At 36.8% G+C, this 24,299-nt stretch overlaps 1 protein-coding gene across 1 annotated transcript in view; it reads right to left on the bottom strand.

Moving 5' to 3' along the window:
- Positions 1 to 10,204: 10,204 nt before the first annotated feature.
- Stet (stem cell tumor) overlaps positions 10,205 to 24,299 on the bottom strand; it is a 615,911-nt gene continuing 601,816 nt past the window's right edge. The window contains exons 9-10 of the mRNA XM_076306653.1: positions 14,595 to 14,750; positions 10,205 to 11,851 (exon numbers count right to left, since the gene is read on the bottom strand). Coding sequence (XP_076162768.1) covers positions 11,610 to 11,851; positions 14,595 to 14,750 — 398 coding nt within the window. The 3' untranslated portion in view covers positions 10,205 to 11,609. The remainder of the gene's footprint in view (positions 11,852 to 14,594; positions 14,751 to 24,299) is intronic.

Genomic DNA, 24,299 nt, shown 5'->3' with positions numbered 1-24,299 from the left:
TCATGAAACTTGGATAGCATAGAGCCTCTTGAAAGTAATATTCGGACCTTATCAAATGTATGTAATAATTTTTATAAAGTGTCTATAGTTCGAGGTTTTGAATTACAAGTAAAAAGTTATCGATTTATATCGAATATCAGCCATTGATCTATCGTTACTAGTGTTTCAATTTCTAATCTGCGACATAAATATGCTTAAGATGTATGGTTCGCGATATAGGTACATATGTACGTAACAGAGAATTATTGTAATCTTTTCCTCTGTATGAAACTAAAAAATATTTCCATATCCCATAAATTTAAAACAACACTTTATCGAATATTCCACGTGATTGTTATTGTACCGTGAGAATATTTGTACACCCAGAGAAAGTATTTTCAAAAGCAAGAAATATCATAAGTGACGGTAATTAATACACGGAAAATCAAGATCTTAGATAAAATATTATTCGTAGAGAAGTACGAGTGTCAAGTAATTGTTAGAGCAATGTTACCAACTGTATGCAATGCGAATTATTTCGGACTTTCGTTTGAAGTATTTTTTAAATTATCAATATTGTAACGTGTTTTCAATGTTCGAACACGTTTGACACGGATTCGATTAAACTTACAAGTACTTCTATCATTTTTTTAAAATGCAACTCAGAATGCGATCGATCCCATTACTAGCCTTAACCAAACTCGCACTGATTCGTGATATGCGAAATAGATGAACTAAAACTGAGAGTCATCGATCGAATGAGTATATTGTTCCTTGATATTATTGTAGAACAATTTGTATATTTAAGAGAACAAATATATTTATCTGACGTACCCGATTTTCCACATAATCCGACATTTTCATACGTTTACAGTAATAAACTCAGTATTTTGTATTTGTAAAGAATGGAACTTTAAATTCTACACATTTAACGATAGAAAGTAGACTGATACTTGTTAACCGTGAGTTCTTGTTAAAAAATAATTTAGGAACATCCCGTATATTATTACATCTATTACTAATTAATTTAATATAGCGTTTGTAAATATTGTGTATTTTTAAATTATAGTTTCACTTACACGTACCAAGAATGATGTAACTAACCGATGATTCTTTATTTAAATTAACGAAGGTAAACTGTAAATGTCATTGTAGTTTCATTCTGTAGAAATATGTTCGCTTACCATACCTTCAAACAGGTGGTATATATGTATTTATATCGTTGTCCTTTCCAATTGTGTCTCAAAGGGGCGTGAACATTGTCCTTAACTTTAATTGGACAATTCAACTTTATAGTTTAAAATCCCGAGCATGCGCTAATCTAATTTCACACAACTTCGCTCGAATTAAGCAACCGTTTTAATTGATTTATAATTTAAAATTGATCGAATTCGACTTGAAATTCGTTCATTAATTATTCTAGAATAATTTTTTAATTGACACATTTGATTGCAAGAAGTAAAACTCAAGGCCTTTTAATGTACAATAGGTGGTAGACGCTGACGGCGGCCATATTGAAAAATACTCCAGAAATATTGTCTCATTAATCACTGATTCCAAGTAGAGTCCCCTTAACGAGTAAAAATTATTTTTCAGTAAGAAATTTTTAATAAAAATAAAACTTTTATAAATGAATCTTAAATTTATTCGCACACTTAGTGTGGGAACATTGTGTCTCTCTTACCTCTACATTGTGTCACTAATAATTTTTTGAGCAACATAAAGTAATCGGTCTTGTGCATTTAGTTTCTCAACCGAAGGTATTGGTTTTTTCAAAAATGTATAAACAAATTTTTCAATTGGTTGTTCAATAAACATTGTAAAAAAAAAATACTACGACACTTCAACTTTGAACAACTGTAAATATACGAATGAGTCGACAGAACTACATAAAATTTTGCACATGTTCGTCAAACAGTAGTACCATTTTTATAAAAATAAAACGACGAACCTAGTAGCTCCGTTTCTTATCGAACGACAAAACTTATCGAGCAACCTATTACTTTTGCATGACGTAACGAACAAATATGCGTTTGGTTTCCGGTTGTCGATGTATCCTTGAATGGTGGTGTTTTTCGAGGAAAAGAAGTAACGCTGAAATTTCTTCACAAAAATTTTATTTTCGAACATATCTCGCGTTCCTTTTACAACTTTTGCTACGTTTTATACAATTTACAAAAGATTCTTCGTTTCTCATATTTTTTCTTCGGCAGATCCTACGTGTTCCAACAAATTAATCGTTACACACCTTAATGAAACTATCAATGAACGAATAATTGCGACTGAGAGAACTAAATAACGAAGATGCTTGACGAGAATGACAGTGGCGAGGTCGATAAACGATGACGACGATAAGAATAATTTACTACGTAAGTAGATAATAATAGGTAACAACTACAGTAACGATAATATCATTAATCGCTCCGAAAAAAACCTTCCGCGTTTTCTTCTTTCACTAGCTCCGCCTCTTTGGCTTGTGAACGTTTACGACTGACCGTAAGTAGTATAAATAAATAAATAAACGAGACAGATATTCATCGATTGATTACGAAATAATGATGTTCATTTCGGCGAATTCACTCCGAGAGCCTCGATTATCGTTTTACGTCTAAACGAAAGACGAGTTCGTTTATCGTTCGAGGTGGAATTCGCTAAATTATTCCTTTCTTTCCATTAAAAATTATGACTACGGTTTATTTAATCTCGCGAGGAACCTTCCCTGGCCCGAGTGGATGAAAGGAAAAAAGTGGTCCAGTCTATGAATCAGCGAATCCGCGTGTTCAACAAACAAACCCAAGGAAATATTTGGTTGCGCCGCCATTTGCCGACCGACAATCACGATCACCGCGACACCTATAAACGAACGTCAGAAGCAATCCCTTTGTCGATCGTCTCGGGATACTTTTGGATATTCGAAAGGCGTCGCGAAAAGTTCTTTCTTTTTTCTTTTCTTTTTTCCACGCGATACGACAGAACGTAGAGAACACCAACATCAACGTATCAACTTCTCGAAAACACGTTCGGAGAGTCGTTTTGCGTTTCGTATTACGCGCCGCGCATGCGCGACATTGTAAATATACCTCTTCGTTGCAAGAGCTCGTAGGAATGAAAACTTATGGTCTGTTTTTTCGAAAATGAATATTTCTCGTCTCCCGAACGAATTGTTTTCGTGAAATCGAATTTCGCTACACGACGAAGCGTAAATTGCATTAAAAAAAAAAAAAAGAAGTTTACCTTTAAAATTATTTACAACGTGTGGGAAACCCCGGTGCTCGGGAATCGGATCGATTTACTCGGTACTTGTCTTCGTATGTTTCTCTTCTTTCATGCAACACGTTCGAACGGCTTTGAAATTTACGGCTACGCAAATAAATGTTTAATTCGACCGTGTAATCTCCTTCTATCGGCCATCGATTTGGTACCAACGCGGAATTGAAATTCCCGCGCATTTTCTTTCGTATGTTCGCAGAGACAAATTCTTCGCAAGAGAGGTACTAAACGCGATTCGTACTTCCGATCGTTGGAACAATATTGTTGATGCACATTTATCCGATCGGAAGATGGAATACGCCTAACGTCCATCGCCACTTTTGCAGTAATGTAGAGATTATTGCACTTCTGTTAAAATTTCGTTTAAAACACGATTAGAAACGAAAAACATTTACGGAAGGTTAAAACCGATTGTTCGCCGAAACGTACAACTGATGTAAAAACTGAATTTTAAATTCGAATTCCATTTTTTTTTCGTTAATCGAGCACAACATCGCTAACTGTTTCTTCGAGGTATAGTCTTCTAATTACGAATGTCGCGGAAACCGTAAGAAGCACGGTCAAACGGATCGCTTAAAATCAGAATTCAAAACAATGTCCAACGCGATAACAGGAATTTAAAATGAAACACAATAATTTATAATACTGCGCGTAACACTGTGGCAAATAGCGAGCTAGATAGTTCGAAGTCGCATAAATGTATCAGAAACGAAACGAAAATTTCGAAACAGTGGTAACATGGGTTCCTGAGGCTAGGGAGCTTCCCACACTCTATCTCTGTCAGTATAGTATAGTTCGACAACGTAACAAAGACACCTGATAGCTTAAGCCTGGCGAAGTGAATAACGAAGACGAGAAACAGTTCACTTTCAATCGTATCAAATTTTACAATTCCATATGTCCTTAAATTTTTGAACGTACAATACACTTGGAGGTAATATCGATGAACCAATTCCTGCAAATCATCAGCCATGCAGCTCAAACCGTTTTCAAATATTAAATGTTAAATTTAAGAAATCATTCTGTTTCGAAAACTTGACATTTAATGTATTGAAAACTTCTCGAAGTACGAGGAACCTAAGATCAGGGCAACTTCAAAAGTTTCGCGTACTCTGAGTGATTTTTTCATTCGGAAATAAACGAATCGTTGAAGATAATCACTTTGTGAATAATTAATTTTGCGTGTACGCATGAAAACAAAGACTTACGAAATTTTCTGATAGATCGTGTTCTGTAATTGGAGCGTCGATGATAAAAACAACAAAATTGAACGAAAAGAAAATTAAAAGAATTGTACCTGTATTTGTGCATGAAACAAATACAACGAATCTGGCAAAAGGAGTCCCTTGAGTACCTACGATTATCAATACCTACTACTTCATCTATAACGTCATTTGTTTAAGTGTAATCATCCCTTTCACTTATCAGCACGATATAACGAACAATGTTCCCACGTGATAATCAAGGTGGCATTTATCAAGATTCTACCGCAATGCTCGCAAAACTGAATAAAAAAATATTGAGTCAATGTACCGATTGTACTTAATTGGTACTAAAAATAATTATTATTATATTTTCATTGTTCGATGTCGTGGAGATCGATACATTCTTGCTTCGAAAAGTAGAATGTGCCAAACGAATCAGAATTTTTAAAGAAAAATATACAATTCGGTGGTACGAAGATGCGTGGAAATGAAAGGGAAACATTTGGATTAACTTTCGTAAACATGGAAGCAAGAATAGTACAAAAGGATAGACAAAACTAGGCAAAACTCAAAATAAATTTTTTCTTCGACAGTGTTAAGTTAAGTTTCCTTGATAATGTTTCCAATCTATGTTGATAAAGCATGCTCAATAGGTGTAGTACTATATCCCCAGTAAGCCTGAACTCTGTTTCTTAACACTGTAGTCTGAACTAATGCAATCTGCTGATGAAATTATTCCAAATTGTTCAATTTGAGAGTCTTAAACGATCTTAATAGGTTGGAAGTTCTTCGATACCTTGACGTGTATTTACTGTTGAATACAGCGATGTATAGTGCTGTATGGTACATTTTTAGTACAGTTAAGAACATACGAAAAGTAATCGAAAAATGTTTATACCCAAAGGTAATCGATGTACCGTAGATACCTCAAAAACGTAAATATCATAACTATGTAGAAGATATAACAAAGACACCACTTTTTCCAACCTATGGAGACCTCTGAAATGCCCTGCAGTTTGTCTTGGAGTACTTCGAACATAAAAATATGTCTGTAACGTTAAACAATTAGTCGTCTCGTTATTCGTGTAAGTATTTTACATTAGAAACATTGAAAACTGAGAAAACGATTCCATAGAATCAAATGTATAACTGTAACGGTTATTTTACTGGACAAAGTAACTGAAATTGATGGAAACAATCGAGATTTTCTAAACAGTGTAACTGTCAGTAGTGAAATTAATCTGTTACTTCTTGATACACCTTGTATAGTAACAGGAGGCAGATCTGGGGAAGCTTCGAAACTCAACACGAAAGCCATAGCTCTAAACGTATCTACTATGCTACCAACGCTACTGAATGGCCGATGTTTGTGAATCTAACTTCTCGTTGAACGAATCAACGTCGATGGTTCGAGCGCAAGTGTTTTTTTTTTTCACAGAAAGGTCGAAATAATTGACACCGAAGTTTCGCCTTGTCACGCAGAAGAACGAAATGTTTTTGTTCCTCGATTTGTATTTCGGAGTCGATTTTCGGACTCTGCCTCGACGAATCTCGTAACGCGATCGCAAAAACGAAGAAAAAGGAAACCCGGTTGAAATTCGATCGTCGACGATCACGATGGACACTACCGAACGCTGATCTCTCGTAACAGTGTCGTTTCGCTAGTCAGAGCCAGTCCACGCGACAGGCGTAATCCCAAAGAAAGTTGAACATTCCCCGCAACACGTAACGTAGCCGATCGTTCGAAACAAAACTCAACAGAGATCTCGCAACGATAAACCGAATCAACCTGTTTGGTTCTCGAGAGAACGTCCGAGCTGTTTCTCGCTCTTTAAAAGAAAAAAAAAAAATGTGTTCTTCGGCAATATCTTAATGTTTCGGCTCTCCCCTGCCATTACTAATTGACTAGCATCGTTAATCACTCTCGGTTTGAACTCGATCGCTCTTTCGCCTTTGACTCTTTGGTACAGATTTCCTCCTCTTTCTTTCTTCCTAAATCTCGCTTCCTCTCGTTAATTGTTCAGTGTGGCCCTTCCCTCGCGAAAGTCGAAGAAAACGATTACCTTTCACGAACCGAGGGAAACTTTCCACCGTTGGAGAACAGTTCTCGAGGAATCTATTTCTTTCGGAATATTACGCGGATTTTGCATCGGGCATTGAACGTAACGCTATCGCCTGGGGAATAGGAAGAGAATCAAGGCGATTCGCGATCTCCAAGCGCTCGAATCGTTCAACGACGCACTGCGCGAAATCGGAAGAAGAGTACGCTATCGGAGATCGAACAACGAAAACGCAACGAAAAATAATCTGCTATCGGCGTTACAGTCAACTGGCCTTTCGATTAAATTTCTACAACCACCGCGGACTTGTACATCAGGCGGCGCAGAACTGGCCCCGACGATTTAGGAAACACGGGACCGTCGGTTGAGAACAGACGTCACGTGCTGCGCAAGCTAGATGCGCGGGAGACTATTCGTCGTTGACTGCGGTTTCACGCAACTGACCTGCGCACCACGCGGCGCAAAACTTGTCTCACGGTGCCGTCGGTTGAGAACAGGCGTCACATGCTGCGCGAACTAGATGCGCGGGAGACTATTCGTCGCAAACTGCCACACGGTGCGGTTTCACCTGCGTAGTGCCTGTTCTCAACCGGCGGCAGGTGGTTTTCCAGATCATCGGAATGAGTTTCGTACCTCGCCTGGTGTACACGTGACAAGCGAGACGATCGATCGAAAACTTTTCTCCCGGTTGGTATGTAAAACGGTCGATACGCGGTCCAAGTTTACCAGAAGTTTACCGGTGGACTCAATCGAGCGTCTTTCTCGCGAAAATGATCAGCGACAAGCACGATCGACCAAAGCCGCGGGAAAACTTTTGATAAATCTTTGCGCAATCTGGCCGCTTAACACGTTAATCGCCACATCTGTTTTGTCTTTCTTTCCGTTTAGCCCGTGTTATTCGATTGTAGAGAATTATAATGCAAGAAAGCAGCTGATATATCCGATCAAATGAGTGTCTATAATAATCCGTTACGATGATCCATAAAATGGTATGAAAAGATGCGGCTCGAACGAAAAGTATACCGTCAGTCACCGATGTCTTACACGGCCCGAACGAAAAGTATAGTGTCAGTCACCGGTGACTGACATGGCGTTTAACGTGTTAAGAAAGGAAAGAAAAAGAAGACGGAAGCGCCGAGCAGAGTAAGCTCGAGGAGATCGAGGACGCGACTAAATCGCCGTCGGCATGTTCACCGAACGGAAACTATTAATAAATATAGCAAGCTTTTACCCCGCGTCGCTAGGAACAGGCGCGACAAAGAATACCAGTCGCAAATAAATTAATAACACATGGGAAAATAGCGCGCGCGCGTCCAATCGAAGCAGCCGCGCCAATCGCCGAAAATCATCGCAATCATTCTACAAACACACCGAAACATACTCGAGAGACGCGATTCGATTACAAACAGGGCTTCTGAATCAAGATGTTCCGCGAAGATTACGAGTAATCGCCACGAACGAAGGAAAATATATATTTGTTTCTGATGCTCCTTTCAACAAACCACGCGATAGTTCCAAGGATTACCGTGAGCAACTATTTCGGTGTCTCCAAGGTTGATTAGCTCTTCTTGCAACAATTATTTAATTGGCTTTTTGTGGTCATACGATACCGTGTTATAATCTATGTTCCGATTTTGTTTAAACGTACTAAAAATACTTTGAACGTAATAATGCTCTGAATCGTTACTCTTGTACAAACGATAATTTTGCGTTAGGCAAAGAATCTTATATAAAAACAAAACAGAACCTTTCGAGAAAAGTAAATAATTTCTGCTTCTAGATGGAATTAATTACGGTAGATAAATTATCACGTTGGCTGGTACGTAATTTGAAAGCAGGTTAGATCTTAGTTATGTCAAATAGAATACCGCGACCGTGATTTCCCGGTAATCGTACCAAATGTTCTGCAAAATTAAAATATACTCGTGTTCTTTATCAACGTATTACGTTTCATTAAACTCAAGGCAAAATACTGAACTTAGGTTCTCAACGTGTTAATACATGTATAGTGAAAAATAGATCAAAATAAGCAGAGAATTTTTAAATTATTAAAGCAATTCAGTAATTATTTGACAATTTATAAAGTGTTCTTTTATCGACGAAATCCCTTTTAAAGTCGAATTTAATGGTAGAAATAACAAAAATTTCTACAAACCTATACTTTGTTTGACATCGTTTTTGAGCTGTAACAATTTCATATACCTTTTTGCAAACCAAGTCTCTATAATTGATGTTATATAACTCGTATAATTTTGTGTATATTCTTGCCGATTACTCGAAAATAATTTCATGTTTCAAGCGAGACACCAGTTAGAACCACTATGAACAACCTGGTTAAACACCAAAATGGGTACAATTTTGAAGTAAGTCGGATAAGTTATGTATACCCATGAACTTTTTCATTACATTTGATCGCTCAACTCTATTCTAAAGTATATTTCTGCTAATAAAAGAGCACCTTATATGTTGCAAGAGTCAACGTTTAACTATTTGGGGCACAGTGAATTAATATGCCATTGTGCGTATCTCTTTAATACCCTGATACGCACAATGGGATACTTTTCAATCCACCATGAAAAATTAAACTCCGTACAAGTTGCACGGAGAGACTGTTCATATTACATCTCATAATCAAATATATAATTAATCTATTTTTTAGTTTTAGTTATTTTTTATCATTTCACACGGTTGACAACTGTGCCTCGAACAGTCAAAGAGTCTCTGACTGTGAAGTACATGGTTTGGATTGACTTTGGAGACACCTAAGTTCCAATTACCCGCGATAACTATGAATCAAGATCGAAGGTCGAAACGTTACACGCTAGTTTCACTCTCTCGCGTTCTTTCGATCGGAACTTTTGGAAGAAAGTCGCACAATTTTGCGATCATCGGACTAGATCGCGTGGATGACCGATTTCCTTCGGTTCCACGTCGTTATTATATTCGCTCGCACGTCACCCATCGTTCACATGCGCGCATACACATTCATACGCATACCCACGGGCGCGCGCGCGCGCGTCCGGCGTCTCGACTATGTACAATAGTATTTACAGTTCAGTGGTATACAGGTTAGCCGCGGACCAGAGAAACTCCTTCGAGAAGATTCGCAACGATGCGTTCCGCAATAGTTGGCCGAATGTCCACAAGGTGTCTCCGATCGACGTCGCTTCGTTGTTTTCCGTTGCGTGGGCGGAAGTCGACGTCGATGGTCGGCCGTGCACCGTCTAATAACGACAAACGACGCTTTCTAGTTTCCAAGGGCCAGCCGGACGTTTCCAAAGCATGCGACGCGACGTGACTCCACAGAGTGGGCCAACTTCGATCGACTGTTTTTAAAAATTTCTAACCTTTTGTAGAGTTTAATTATGGTAGACTGTAATCAACACTAGAACTACCGACGACGTGAACTACTATTTGTGTCAGAGCACATACGTATCTTTGAAGTTAGATGGGGAAAGGACAAATTAATTTACGAGTGCCATTAGTGGTCTATTTCGATGACCAGGAGTATTGTAGACAATAACACGGTTAATAATTGAGTAATTTTAAAAAGTTTGAACCAAGTCAGATTGATCCTTTTGGTAGTTCTAGTGTTAAGATTACAATTACAAAAGTAGTATGTACTTTGCAATAGTCGGTCCAACCTAACCCACTCTGTAGCTGGCGGAGCGGATCTTGGATATGGGCAAGGATCACATTCCTCGAAACTGGATCGTTGATTTCTTCATTTGTCCGTCTAATTCGCCGATCCTTTCCACGCCCTTTTCAGAAACCAATTCTCGGATCTTGGACAAGGACCCCGTCTCCTAAGTGTCACCTTCCACCATGGTCGCGTGTTCGAAGTAACAAAGGAGGACATCGTTCCGTACGTTTCTTTGGTTTCTGCGTACCTCGAGGCGACCGATGAACGATGAAATTCGTCGGAAAAAGGAGTCACGGCCATGGTCGTCCTCGAATCAGAGACGTGCCCGGCGTTTTCTTGCGTTTCGCCGCGACTCTCACCTCGAATAACGCGGGGCCCCGAAAATGGACTCCCAGAGGTATCTCAAATCTTTGGTTTTTCATCGGGAAAGTAGAAAACTGCTAGTAATCGAAGAGAAGGGACCGACTTTTAGAATAGAATTTCCACGGTCCGGACACTTTCTCGTCGTTCCTCTTACGTTTCTCGCTTCTCGTTCGTTGCTCCTTGCCATTAAGATTTTAACAAATGCCACTTGAACGCGTTCCAACGTTGGATTATTCGTCTTATCGACCGCAGCACCTCGATCGGTCGTTGAATCGACTCTGCGTGCTGTACCATCGAGAAGTAGACTTCCGCAAGGAAGAAATTCCTCGTTTCCACTTTTTCGTTCTTCAGCTTTATTTCCCTTACGTTTGCTTCTCCTTTATTTCTTTTGAATCGAAACGCTACCAACTTTATCCTTCCGCGATGGCGGACGATTGTACCTCGGAATTCCTTTTCATGGTACTTTAGGCAATTCTTTCTATTCATTTTGCATTCGATACGTTTGTATACTTGATATCGATGATACTTGAGTACGTTGATACTTGATATCGATTTAGAAAAAAAGTAATCGGCCCTTTATTACCGTCAAGATCATTTCCAACTCTATTTCGTTCGAAACTCGTTCCTTCGATAATTCATTTCGAGACATCCGCCGTGTTATCTGGAATTACCTCGCGCAGCATAGATGTGTTCTCGCGCGTCCACATCACGAATATCGAACTGTTCACTGTTCCCTTCGTCTCGTTTGTTAATTTCTTCAATAACGCGGCCTCTTCGCTCGCGAGCACAAAAGCTAACCGAAACTATTTACCGCTTCGTCGTGGCGCCATCTCACGGTTTCGCTTCGATCCGCGTGTTTTTCCCTTCCGTTTTACTTCCCTCGGAAATATATACGTCCAAAGGCGGTCAAAAACGCAACTGCATCGACCGTTTTGCGAACTTTCACCAGGATTTCTCTCGAAGATCGCGTTCTCCGCTTCATCCTCCTCTTCCGACGATAGTTCTTCCCTTTTGTTTCTTCATGGTTGTTGGTTGTTCAGCTTCGCGTTACGTGTTTCGCGGTTGTCCGTACGCGAAGCTGACCTCACGTCATGGATAGTCCGGATGCATCAGATTGTACATGATCGCGAAGATCGTGCAAGCCGCGTACACGCCTAACGCCACCCACCAAAGCAGCTGTTCGTGAAGTCGTTGCTCGAAGTTCTTCAGCACCAGAAGGCCGATCGTCAGGCCAGCTAACGCGCCGGTTAGGTGTGCTACGTACGAGACCGGCAGACCCATTTGCTCGGCCGCGTACCTATCGTAGATGGCGAATCCCACGTCGGCGCTCGCTGCGAATCAAACGATTTTTCCGTTAGATAGGTACAGAATCGCGACACTGTTACGCGCGAACGTACCCTCGCAACTCTACCAAGATATGCCCGACGATAATAGGCGATATACAGTATTGTCTCGTTATAGGTCGTCCACTTGGGAGATATACACTACTTACAACGAATCAGTCCTCTGTTTTGCAGTTTTCTATTCTTTACCGCGGCGAGTGCAACAGATTGCTAGTGAGCGAGACACGAGGAAAGTAGATTGAGAAATTATACAGCTAAAGGAATCCATAAATTAAAATTAAAAACAAAACGACATGCAGTTTCGAAGGTTTGGAGAGCTGCCTTTGGACGTGGTTTTTGGAACAGTGGACAAAGAGAAATCTACTCATGGATTTATTATTATAGGAGAAAGCATTTGAAATAGAAAATAAAATTTAAAGATCCTCACAATATAAGATTAGTCATCAAAGCTGTCAAAGACTTATGGTTTGCTGCTGTCATGTGCCTACTCGTTCACTCGCAATCTGTCGCACTCACCGGGGTAACTGCAGAAGCAGTGGAGAGAATAGAGAGAACACGACAAACATGTCGTTTCGTAACAACGAAACACGAATGACGATATATAACGAGACAATACTATATAACTGGTACATATAGTTGGTGGAAAAGAATGTAGCTATCTCCCTTTCAGCTACAAACAACCAAATCGAGTTTCTAAGTACCGTTTGTTAACCACGACGTCTACTCGCCTTGAGTCCTTAATGTTCTAGCACTCAAAAGAGACGGACCATTCACGACTTGTCATTTTACTACATTCGTCCCACCAAGTATACTAGGTTGTTCGATAAGTTTTGTCGTTTCTTCCATTGTAAAACAATACTATGACACTTCAACTTTGAACAACTATAAATATACAAATGAGTCGACGGATATACATGAAACTTCACACATGTTTATCAAACGGTAGTACCATCTTTAGACAAATAAAACAACGAATCTAATAGCTTCATTTCTTATCGAACGACAAAACTTATTAAGCAACCTAGTACGTTAAACGATACATGTGTAATTTATCTATTCTATGCAAATGCACGAAAACAACTAACGATGAAGATGTTTTCGCTGATAGATGTTTCGAACGATGCTATTCGTTGACTGTTGCATCGTATAGGTGACACGTGCGTTGCCAAGTTAGGTAATTGGATACATTAGGATTTCAATTTACCCAGCCTTCTACGTACTTTAAACTTTAAGAAAATCAGAAAAGAAACTCGATTTTTTTGACTGGTCAAGGTGGTTTCCCCTTTAATGTCTTCGTTTTTTCTCTACGCACACATATACACATACTCGTACCCATTCGTTCGCATCCATTTAAAATATACAAAGTATCAACAGTTAGCGACTCTATATTACGTCCTGCGGTGCATTTTTCTAATTGAAAAATTACGAACGCAGCATAAACCAAAATCTTGGCGTATCCAATTATGCATTTGGCAATGCACGCGCTGCCCTTGTGAACTGCACGGTGCAGCAGTCGACGTTGAATAATCTTCTACCCGTCTATTTTCTGCGAGGATTCTCCCCTGGCGATTTTCGTACATTTGTGGTAGTGTGGACAAGTTCGTGCGGTCCAGTGTATACCCAGGCCAGTGAAGATGAAAGACGGGTCTTAGTTGAGCTAGTGACTTTCCTCTCGCGTGACACGAATCCGTATCACCGGGATCCATTAATTCTTCCAGTCCAGAGAGAAAGTCACCAGCTCTGACGCGAGAACGGGTAGCCAGAACTGGTGAATTTCTCCTAAACAAAAGAATCAATAGACCACTGTGTATATATACGCAAGAGATATATTACTGCAACGATCCGATGACGTATTCGGTCCTAAAGCCTTCAAAAATACCTGACCTCGATGCAACTGACCCATGTGCAACGATTGCAATTTTTGTTCGAATCGCTATAAAGTAACTTAACAAAATGATATTCTAACAATGGTTGGGCAATGTTTAGAGATTCGAACGATTCATCGATCGAATATTCGATGAATTCTTTATTAAATATGTATCGACACATTTTCAGAACGAATTTTAACACGTATAACTCATATATGAGTAGGAACGTGTCTACGATATACATCTAAGAACAGTATTCTGTCAACAGTTGTGCGACACTAAGGTTTATAATAAGTTATCGATTCAATGAACGATTAATTCTTCATCGAATAAGTATCATTGCACACATTCCATATTCTGCATATTTTATTGCTTTATGGTATACCGCATGTATGTATTTGAACAAATATGCTCAAAATTATTTAAATGTATCGTAATTCGTTCTCGAAATAAAAAAATTCCTAAGAATCGTTCGTTCGATCGATGAATTGAACTGTTAAATATTGCTGAGCCATAAGTGTCGCTGAACGAAGTATTTAGTAAAGAATTCATCGATCATTCGATTCCCAAATTATTCGAATCTTTAAATGTCGCAAAGTAGTTGGCAGAACATTGTTACTTCGTAGTAATTTATACGATTCGTTGTAGACAGGTAAGTTCCATCGAGGTTACGCGTTCGATGACACAATGATTCTGCGTACCCGGTCACGCTATCTGGATTAGAAGCGTATGCCGAAGGAGAAAGAGTATCATCTTTATGTAACTTTATGTAATTACAGAGTGTCGTCTTTATGTAACATAGACTGTTGTAGATATCATGGGTACGCTCTTACGCATCGAGAGAGCATCGATCTAAATCTTACCGATTACGAAGATCCCTATTAACCGTACTATGCCGAATTCCATGTTGTTGTAGTTGAGAAGGACGTTGGCCAGATGAGCTGCGAGCAGAGCGTAAACACCTCCACTTGCACCAACGAGGTACACGTCCGTGTCAAACACCGATGTACCTAGGGAACCTGTAAATGTAACAAGAAAACAAACATTGTTTAAATTATATCTCGAAGAACTTCGACAATGTTTGACATTTAGAAAAACAAATATCGATTCAACTATGAAAAGCACACAATGAAACGATATTCTTTAAATATTGAACCAATCTTTCCTTTTATTCGTAATCAATTTACGAGAGAATAGTGATAGGTTGTTCGATAAGTTTTGTCGTTCGATAAGAAATGGAGCCATTGGTAAAACTCTGAGCATTGTTTTTGTACACTAAAGGAGGGTCAGATCTCATTTATTGGCTTTTTGAATTTTTTCAATGGTATTTCAATGATAATCAATGGTAATTCTAACAGATTTCATCGTAATATATAATAATGTATAATATATTGTAAAAGTATAAGTGAACATTTTGAATAGCTGAGCTGTTTTGCTTTGTGGATTCGATATAAAACGGATACGATTGGTTAAAAGTACGACATTTAACATTTAGAAAAATTAACAGAAAAAGTAGATAAACGTCGCACGAAAAAAATAAAAAACTTTAATCGACTAACTACGTCGATAATTCAATAAAATCGGTAATTCACGAGTTATTTAATTATAAAATTAAAATTCGATAGGAACTAGATTCGCAAAAGTAATGAAAATTAGTTCTGCATTCGAGTTCGTATAACGATATTCAATTTCTAAATTTTTTAATAAAAAGTTTGATCACAGGATTGCTTCTCAGATTGTCACAAGCTCGTAATTTGAGGGACAGGTAGGTTTTTCCAAGAATAGAGCGATGTTATGCGTCTAGAGTTCACTCGCTTTTAAATGTGTCATGGACGAGGAAAAACAATTGCGAGGAAATGATAGGGAAAACTACACGAAGACGCAACGGTCAGTGCTTTGTGTTAATCGTGAAATTCAATTGTCAACAAGTGAAAAGAGAACAATAACAACGAACTATTATTATTCTTGCGGAAGTGTCCAACAAAAGAAAGCACATGCTAGTTTGTATTTGCACAAACTTATTTCATCGATTTAAATTTCATCGGTATCATTTAATCCAACACTGATCAAATATGGCCCATCGTTTATGAAACAATTTGTTGTGGATTCTATCGAAATTAAATTTCCGTAAAATTTTCTTTGAAATGTTTCGAAGATAATCTTTAACGAAGTTACGAAGTAGTTGGACTTGTCTTCATTTTTAAATAAAATATACAATAGTGTTGCAGTTTTAATCGACGCGGTATCTACCATGTATTGTATATTGACTCATAACGTTGAAAGCACTTTAGAAGAGTGAGTAAAGTGTTAAGTTAAAAGGAAACTATTCTCTTTTAGCTGAACACGGTTCGAGTGGCTGTCCGCAACTCTTTCTTTTCTGGTATATCCTTTCTACAATATTTAAGGCGAATCGTTTAAAATACACTATATAATTCACAATCTATAAGTCTCACTCTGTAAAACCCGCTACTATTTTCACCTTCCAACCGTATGACGGGGAACTCCAGGCATGTCAAGAACCCAAGAAAGAATTGACAGATATAAGGTAGGTAAAGAAAAAGGAACCATCATGGGAAGTGAAACGTATGTAACTGTAAAATATTCGAAAGCGTTCCAAAGGTAATAAATATCATATTTTAACGGCTCCATTAAAAGGTATTCTTAACACTAGAACTATTGACAGATTTCAGTGTATCAAGGTGTTCTTCGTATGTCTTCCAGGAAAATCGATGATTGAGGAAAAGGAGGAATTTATGAAATTGATTATATGTGTAGGATAGAAAGAAAAGTACGTCTTTTGAAAATATGCTATGGAATTTAAAGTAAATTTTATTAGAAAAGTAGTCGCAACTAGTCATTTTGACCGGTGGGTAAATCTAATGTTAAATTGTCGCGAAAGGAATAAACCAGAAAGAAAAGTGACAAGAAAATTATTGAGACTAGAACTTGGGCCAAGTTTGCACAAAAGAGAGTTTTCACAGCTTACACTCAGTCCGTCAAAGAGCTTTCGAATTTATGAGTGAACGTTTATGGTAAATACTGTGTCGATGACAATCGTAAAATTTTAATATTTTTTAATTTAAAAATGGAGAGAAGTCGTATCGCGTTACTTTGTACATTTTATCAAGTATTAACTCCTGAACATTGTAAGAAAATTTGATCGCAAAACTAAGAGGATCGACTACTTTCTTTGTTATCTAAAAACGAATAATGGAGCGAAGCTAAAATGTATAATACGATTATGATATAATCAATATAATATTAAAACCAGTTACGGGTCTGATAACGATTGATTTTTAAAATTGTTATATCGTGTTCGATATTATACGGATAAATGAGTTTTACATTTTCAGAATTCGTTATAAATTTTCAGGAAATATGTTCAAATGAGCTTTACGTAAGATTTAACGTCCAGTGCAAGTGTGTTTGATTATTTTATTTCCATATAAAAGGAAAGAGGTTACAGAACATTAGTACGCAATTTTTTCAAACGAACGAACCTAACATTCTTTGTTTCTTCAAAATTCTAGAAGAAAATTACATTCGTGTATTTATAAAAGTAAACATTCGTTACATGGAGATTACTAATCGTATGTAGCAATGGAGAACTTATGTTTTTAAAACCTTAAAAAATGTCACCATACTGTAGCGTACCTATGTAGGTTAAAATGTTTATATGTACTAGTAAAGCAACAAACAGCATGGGTTTTGGAGCTTAAGTTAGAGGAGAAAGAAAGTGAATAACTTAAAGAGACTGAATAGTCTCTTCTATTTACCTATGGAGTGTCCCTTCACAAATACAATTTCTACTATTATTCGTACATTCTTAAAATTAGACTTTCGTAACAACATTTTTTGTACATCTTATCTTTCGTGCACTTATACTTTTCATTTGACTTGTTTTTATATCACGTATCTATATACCCTCGCATTTCGAAGGTAAACAAATAAATAAATAAATAAATAAATAAATAAATATTCAAAAGAAAATTCATGGTCGACTCAAAAATGTACATTAATTTAAATTGTAGCATTAATACGCGACAAGTCCGATTATGTTTAACTCTCCGGTACTATCGCCTTGGTGTAGTGCACCTATAGCAATCTTAAATGTAAATTAATTTATCGATTTGCAATTTTACTCACACTGTGCATTTGGTAACTGTATTTTATAATGTTGCGAATCATTTACCACAAATTTAGTATCAGTTCGTTCGTTTAACCAACCTGAACATTCGTACATGAAACGCATTATTTTGCTACTGAAAGAAACTGCATCTGAAAAGTATAAATATAAGAATATTTTCTTGAGAGAGTTAACTAGAGTTTTAACGCAACCTCAAATTTCGCATTCAGTTGTCGTAAGCTTACGACGTTTGATTTCGGCTGTGCAAACACAAATGCAACTGCTAGCATAAATCTTCCCAAGATTTGCATGAAAATTAGTGGAGCAAAGAACTTTCGACAATTACGAGTTAGCAACTTCTTAAACTAAACCCGAGCATTCCAACTTCAAGAAAATGCTACAAAGTCACGATAGAAAATATTCGAACGTAACAGTACAGTGAACAGAGTCGTAATGTAGGTACAAAAATGGGGTAAGGACAAATATAGAGGAAGGAGGAAACGAACCAAGTGGAAAGAGAGCTTTGCACGGATGGGCGATGAGTTTCGTATTGACCGAGGTGAGAAAATAGAGATTGCATTTAAAAGGCGAGTGCAGGCACGTCGATGCATTCGTAAGGAGGAACGCAGAGATAATGGAACGGTTGGTGGAGATCCTGGAACGAGGACGAGGAAGAGCGCGATATTTTAAGGTCGCATGAGAACGCATATGATTGAAAAGAAGAAATTTAAGGAAGTATTGATTTTATTGCAATATATACGAACGATATATCGGTTTTTAATACTCTGATTCCGTTACCAAACTGCCTCAGTATATTTCCATATTGTCGTTATTGCATGTACCTCGTCGAATCGAGAAACACAAAGTATGCAATGGAAACGAAGAATATTGTGAGAAACGGAAGAAGCCAATACGTAGGTAGATAATATACGAATGGGTCCAAACAAAGGTAGATTGTGTTGTTAAGAGTTTTCAGAATAAGTTTCCTTTTGTTAATATTGTTCCTTAATTTTCTATATCGAGGTTCCTGGTATATGGTCGATCATGTGTCATCGATGATTTCAACATAGTCATAGGTTATACTATAAGACTGATTTATGTATCGGTTATATACAGGATGTTTTATCTGGACACTGGCTAATGTCTCGTGACACAAGAAACTAAGAAGGAGGTGTCGAAAGAATATTTTTACGAAAACCTTTTGGTACGGAGAGGAACTTTATAAGGTACAAATGATTTTTCCACAGGTGGAGTAATGGATAAAATTTTAAGAACGCCTTTCGTTTTTCATGAAGTATTCTATTGTGTGAAGATAAAACAAATACTTTGTATACAGTCTGTACGATTATGTATTCCATTCTTCCTAGCCTAGTTTCGTGAAATAAATTTTGTTAAAAAAATATATAAAGAGTTTAATATTACATTTCAGAGTGACAAACAAGGTGAAATGTACAAATCGTATCGACGATTGATAATAGTTGTTCCTCTTTTACATAAAAATGAAAAATCTTAAAAAAAGAATTAAGATAATTGTACATTGTATCGGCATCTGTATGTAAATATTTTACAAGCATTTGTATGTAATTATTTTATAAGAATTTATATGTAATTATTTTAATCGTAAACACAGAATCGGTAATAAAAAGTAAGGGTTGATTTTTTTTTAGAACAATATCGTAGTTTATAGCAGAACAAATCTTATCTTACTTTTTATTCCTTTATATAACGATTTCGTTATGCAAAATCTGAGATACCCATTCGTGCTATAAAAACGAATACAACAAGGGGCATATAAACGTGTAAGAGTAGTGGTGTAGCTAAAGTACTATTAATAAACCTAACTTCGATGCTACAATTTAATAGAAAACACGCTTCAAAAATATTTTGTTACATATACAAGAGTTTCGAAGAAAAAAAAGGATACGAACAAAAGATATAATTACTTTTTTCTTTATTTTAATAATTTTTTAATCATTTATTTTAATAATGTCGACTCTGTCTTATAGTCTTCGCAAATACTTTGTGTGTACACATTTCTATACAAAAATACATCTCTCACCCCTCGTTATGTTCCTTTTATTTTTTGTACCGGTACTGTCAATATTTCAATATTCCTTCGAGTTCGTTTTCCTATTCGTAATTATCGATAGTTATCTACATTCTTTTTCACTATTCACTTTGCATTCTATGGTTAGACACGCGATGAACGAGCGTCGTGTCCGACTTGACTTTCCAAGCGAAAAAATGTGGTATCTCGCAACCATTTTCAATTTAATTTTCTTCTTCCTTCCTTCTCTGTTCTTATATAAACATAGAGAGTGCTGAATGAGAAGCTAACTTAGACGATAAAGAAACTAACTATACGAAGAGAAAAAGAAAATTTGATGAGGTCGGTTATGATTGATATCGATTCAATATTCGAAAGTAATCTTAATGGTTTATATAATGTTTATACAAGGCTATAGAATATATCTTTTACACTTTGAAATTGCTTAATTTTGAAAATATGCTGAAATACAAACTCCAAAAAGGAACACTATAAGACGATGAAATAAAAGTCTCGGTTGTGTTCGACTGGAAATAACATTTTCTTATTAAATAGTTTCGAGAGTTTTGAAAATCGAAGAAAAAATGGCACTCTATAGGTTCATTTCAAACGATTTCTTATAATTTTTCTTATAAATTTCCTAATATAAAATGTTCTGTTTTCGTGCCCTATCATTTAATTGTGATCAAAATCTGCCAAAAAAATTGTATTAAAAAAATGAAGAAATGTTCAATTTGCAGATCTTGATTTTATCTTCTCGAGAACATTTTTTGTGAATAAAAAAATTGTCATGTGCAGCCTAGTTGCTTTACATGGACACTGACTTTCGTTAAAATCAGACTTAGGGGAATTTGCTTATAATATACTGTACAAATACTTTTTTGATCCACTGTACAAATAGTTACAGGTAAACTGCATTCTAAATGACATTATTTTTATTCCACGCGGCACATAATTTTAGTACCGTTGCTCTAGAGTACAGTGGTGACTTTATAACTGTCGTTGGTTTCTACCTCTCTGTTTCATCGTACAGGGTAAAATCCCGTTATATTTTGCCTCGATGCTGGGCAAATACGAATAATTCTGTCAGTGTTTTACGCAAACTCGTAGATAACGGAAAATGAATTGGAAATTTTCTCGATAAACGTATTGCGTCTATAATTTGGAAACGAGGTTAAAATTTTACAATTCATCGACGGTAGGTAAGCAAGGAAAAATGTGCCTCGAAGAAACTCCACGAAAATTTTCAGTAATCGGAAGAAACACCACAAAAATTTTCAGTAATCGGAAGAAACACCATGAAAATTTTCAGTAATCGGAAGAAATACCACAAAAATTTTCAGTAATCGAAAGACACATCACGAAAATTTACAGTAATCGGAAGAAACACCACGAAAATTTTTAGTAATAAAAAAAGAACACCACAAAAATTTTCAGTAATCGGAAGAAACACCACGAAAATTTACAGTATTCGGAAGAAACACCACGAAAATTTACAGTATTCGGAAGAAACACCACGAAAATTTTTAGTATTAAAAAAAAAAAACACCACAAAAAGGTTCTGTAATCGTAAGAAACATCACGAAAATTTACAGTATTTGGAAGAAACACCACGAAAATTTTCAGTAATCGGAAGAAACACCACAAAAATTTTCAGTAATCGGAAGAAACACCATGAAAATTTTCAGTAATCGGAAGAAATACCACAAAAATTTTCAGTAATCGAAAGACACATCACGAAAATTTACAGTAATCGGAAGAAACACCACGAAAATTTTTAGTAATAAAAAAAGAACACCACAAAAATTTTCAGTAATCGGAAGAAACACCACGAAAATTTTCAGTAATCGGAAGAAACACCACGAAAATTTACAGTATTCGGAAGAAACACCACGAAAATTTACAGTATTCGGAAGAAACACCACGAAAATTTTTAGTATTAAAAAAAAAAACACCACAAAAATGTTCTGTAATCGGAAGAAACATCACGAAAATTTACAGTATTTGGAAGAAACACCACGAAAATTTTCAGTAATCGGAAGAGACACGACAAAAATTTTCAGTAATCGAAAGAAACAACACCACGAAAATTTACAGTATTCGGAAGAAACACCACGAAAATTTAGAGTATTCGGAAGAAACAACATGAAAGTTTCAGTAATCAGAAGAAACACCACGAAAATTTTTAGTAATAAAAAAAAACACCACAAAAATGTTTAGTAATCGGAAGAGACATCACGAAAATTTAGAGTATTCGGAAGAAACACCATGAAAATTTTCAGTAATCGGAAGAAATACCACAAAAATTGTCAGTAATCGAAAGACACATCACGAAAATTTACAGTATTCGGAAGAAACACCACGAAAATTTACAGTATTCGGAAGAAACACCATGAAAGTTTCAGTAATCGGAAGAAATACAACACAAATTTTCAGTAATCGAAAGAAACATCACGAAAATTTACAGTATTTGGAAGAAACACCACGAAAATTTACAGTATTCGGAAGAAACACCATGAAAGTTTCAGTAATCGGAAGAAACACCAGGAAAATGTTCAGTAATCAGAGCAAGGGTGAAAACTAGCGAAGAGGGAGGCCTGCGGTTAAGTAACGGCAATAAAGAATTTCGAAGAAGGCGTCATACACCAGACGACCGTCTAGCATCAAGGGTACCGTTCTTCCGATTGCACATGCAAAATGCATCACGAACATAGAAACGTTCGCGCGCGGCGATATGCAGATACCGTCGTATAATCGTCCACGTCACGCAATCGGCACGATGTTGGTGAATCTGCGACACGAAGTGCTCCCCTCCAATGAAAACACGAAAGCGACGCCGTCCCAGGAATGAATGAAATTACACAGAAATTAAGCCACCCCGTCGAGAAAAAATTACCCTCGACAATTCTTTTCTCTACGTTTTACCAGCTGCGAATTACTCGCATTCCTCCGCGATCCATCATTTTCAAACTACTTATTTATATTCCCGCTTTCGAGCGACGATTTTCACACCGGATTCAAGTAACCGGAATCGACCACCGTTTATATTTACGTGCCACGAGCGATCCTTATCGCGGGTCGAAATAAATTTCATCCACCAATAAGATAAAAATTCTTGTATTTTTCAATGTGTTTTTACGAAAGTGTCTTTAACGGTTTGGCGAAGGTGAAAACGAACCTACACGCAACCTCGCTCGAGTTATTTTTAATTATACGTAGGTGGAATTTTTTCAAAAATTGTTTCAACCGTTTGATTAAAAATAGTCCAAATGAGATCGCGTTTAGGCTCATTTTCGTATCGCGTGAAACTTACCAGTCCGTTACTAATACTCTCATAAATGACGGACTAATTTAGGGTAATGGATCGAAATAATACTTAGATATTTTTGTAGACATCGTATTTAAATTACACGGTATTGTGCAGTGCGTTTTATTAAAACGTGGTGAACAAAAATCTGGTTATCGGAGAACGTTATCGCTTTTTTGGTATAATTTTTCGTAGAATTTCTACCTAAGATTACGTGCAAATGTGTGACACAATTTACAACAAAACGACTTTCCTTCGTCCGATAGTTGAAAACATTAATTGTTTCTTATTATGTAAATCTCTCGTATAGATATAATAGAAAATGAAAATGTTTCTTTTTATATAAATCTCTCGTACAGGTATAATAGAAAATGAGAAAAAAAGAGAAAATTAATATTTTCAATCGGTAGTCGACCTGCTGTGTTCTTGTTTTCGTGTTTTCAGGCTTTACGAATGTTGGAACATGTGTAAGAATTATGATTTCAATGTTGACCAAGCTTTAGCTGCTTTGGGACGTGTCTTAAGATTTTTATTATTACTTTTTTTGAAAATTGGATTCGCCAAATATCTTAAATCGAGGGTGGGTAGAGAATTATTCGCGATTGCAATTATTTCAGAAATTATGCATGTCGCGGAGTGAATGGCCCAATCATTGCCTTTAAACTTTCGGTGTTATTTCGAGGAAATCCGTCGAGACATCTTTTGAGTAAATCATTCGCTGTAAGATCTTCGTAAATGAATTTCACGGCTTTTTGCACTTTTGGGATCAGAGGAGGATTAACTTCGAAATTTGGACGAGTTCCAGCTGCATCTGCTGTATTTGCGTACACGTGTATGTATTGAACGAATGCTCCCGACTCTTTCGAGTGTAGGTGCTGTGAAATGGTTAATTTTTCAAATTGTGCAATAAAATACGCAACGTATATTTTAAAGACCGTGCATTTACTTTAAGAAAATGCGAAGAAAAAGAAATTGATTTTTAAATCCGAAATTAATTACCAGCCCTTTGAAGGATCGCTCGTCCCTAGCTTCGACGTTATAGTTACCGGAGAAAATTAATTACAAATTATTTTTAAATCAGAGTTATT

The sequence above is a fragment of the Ptiloglossa arizonensis genome, chromosome 3 (genome assembly GCF_051014685.1).
Source record: "Ptiloglossa arizonensis isolate GNS036 chromosome 3, iyPtiAriz1_principal, whole genome shotgun sequence".
Lineage (NCBI taxonomy): Eukaryota > Metazoa > Arthropoda > Insecta > Hymenoptera > Colletidae > Ptiloglossa > Ptiloglossa arizonensis.
This window is presented reverse-complemented; position numbering and strand designations above follow the sequence as displayed.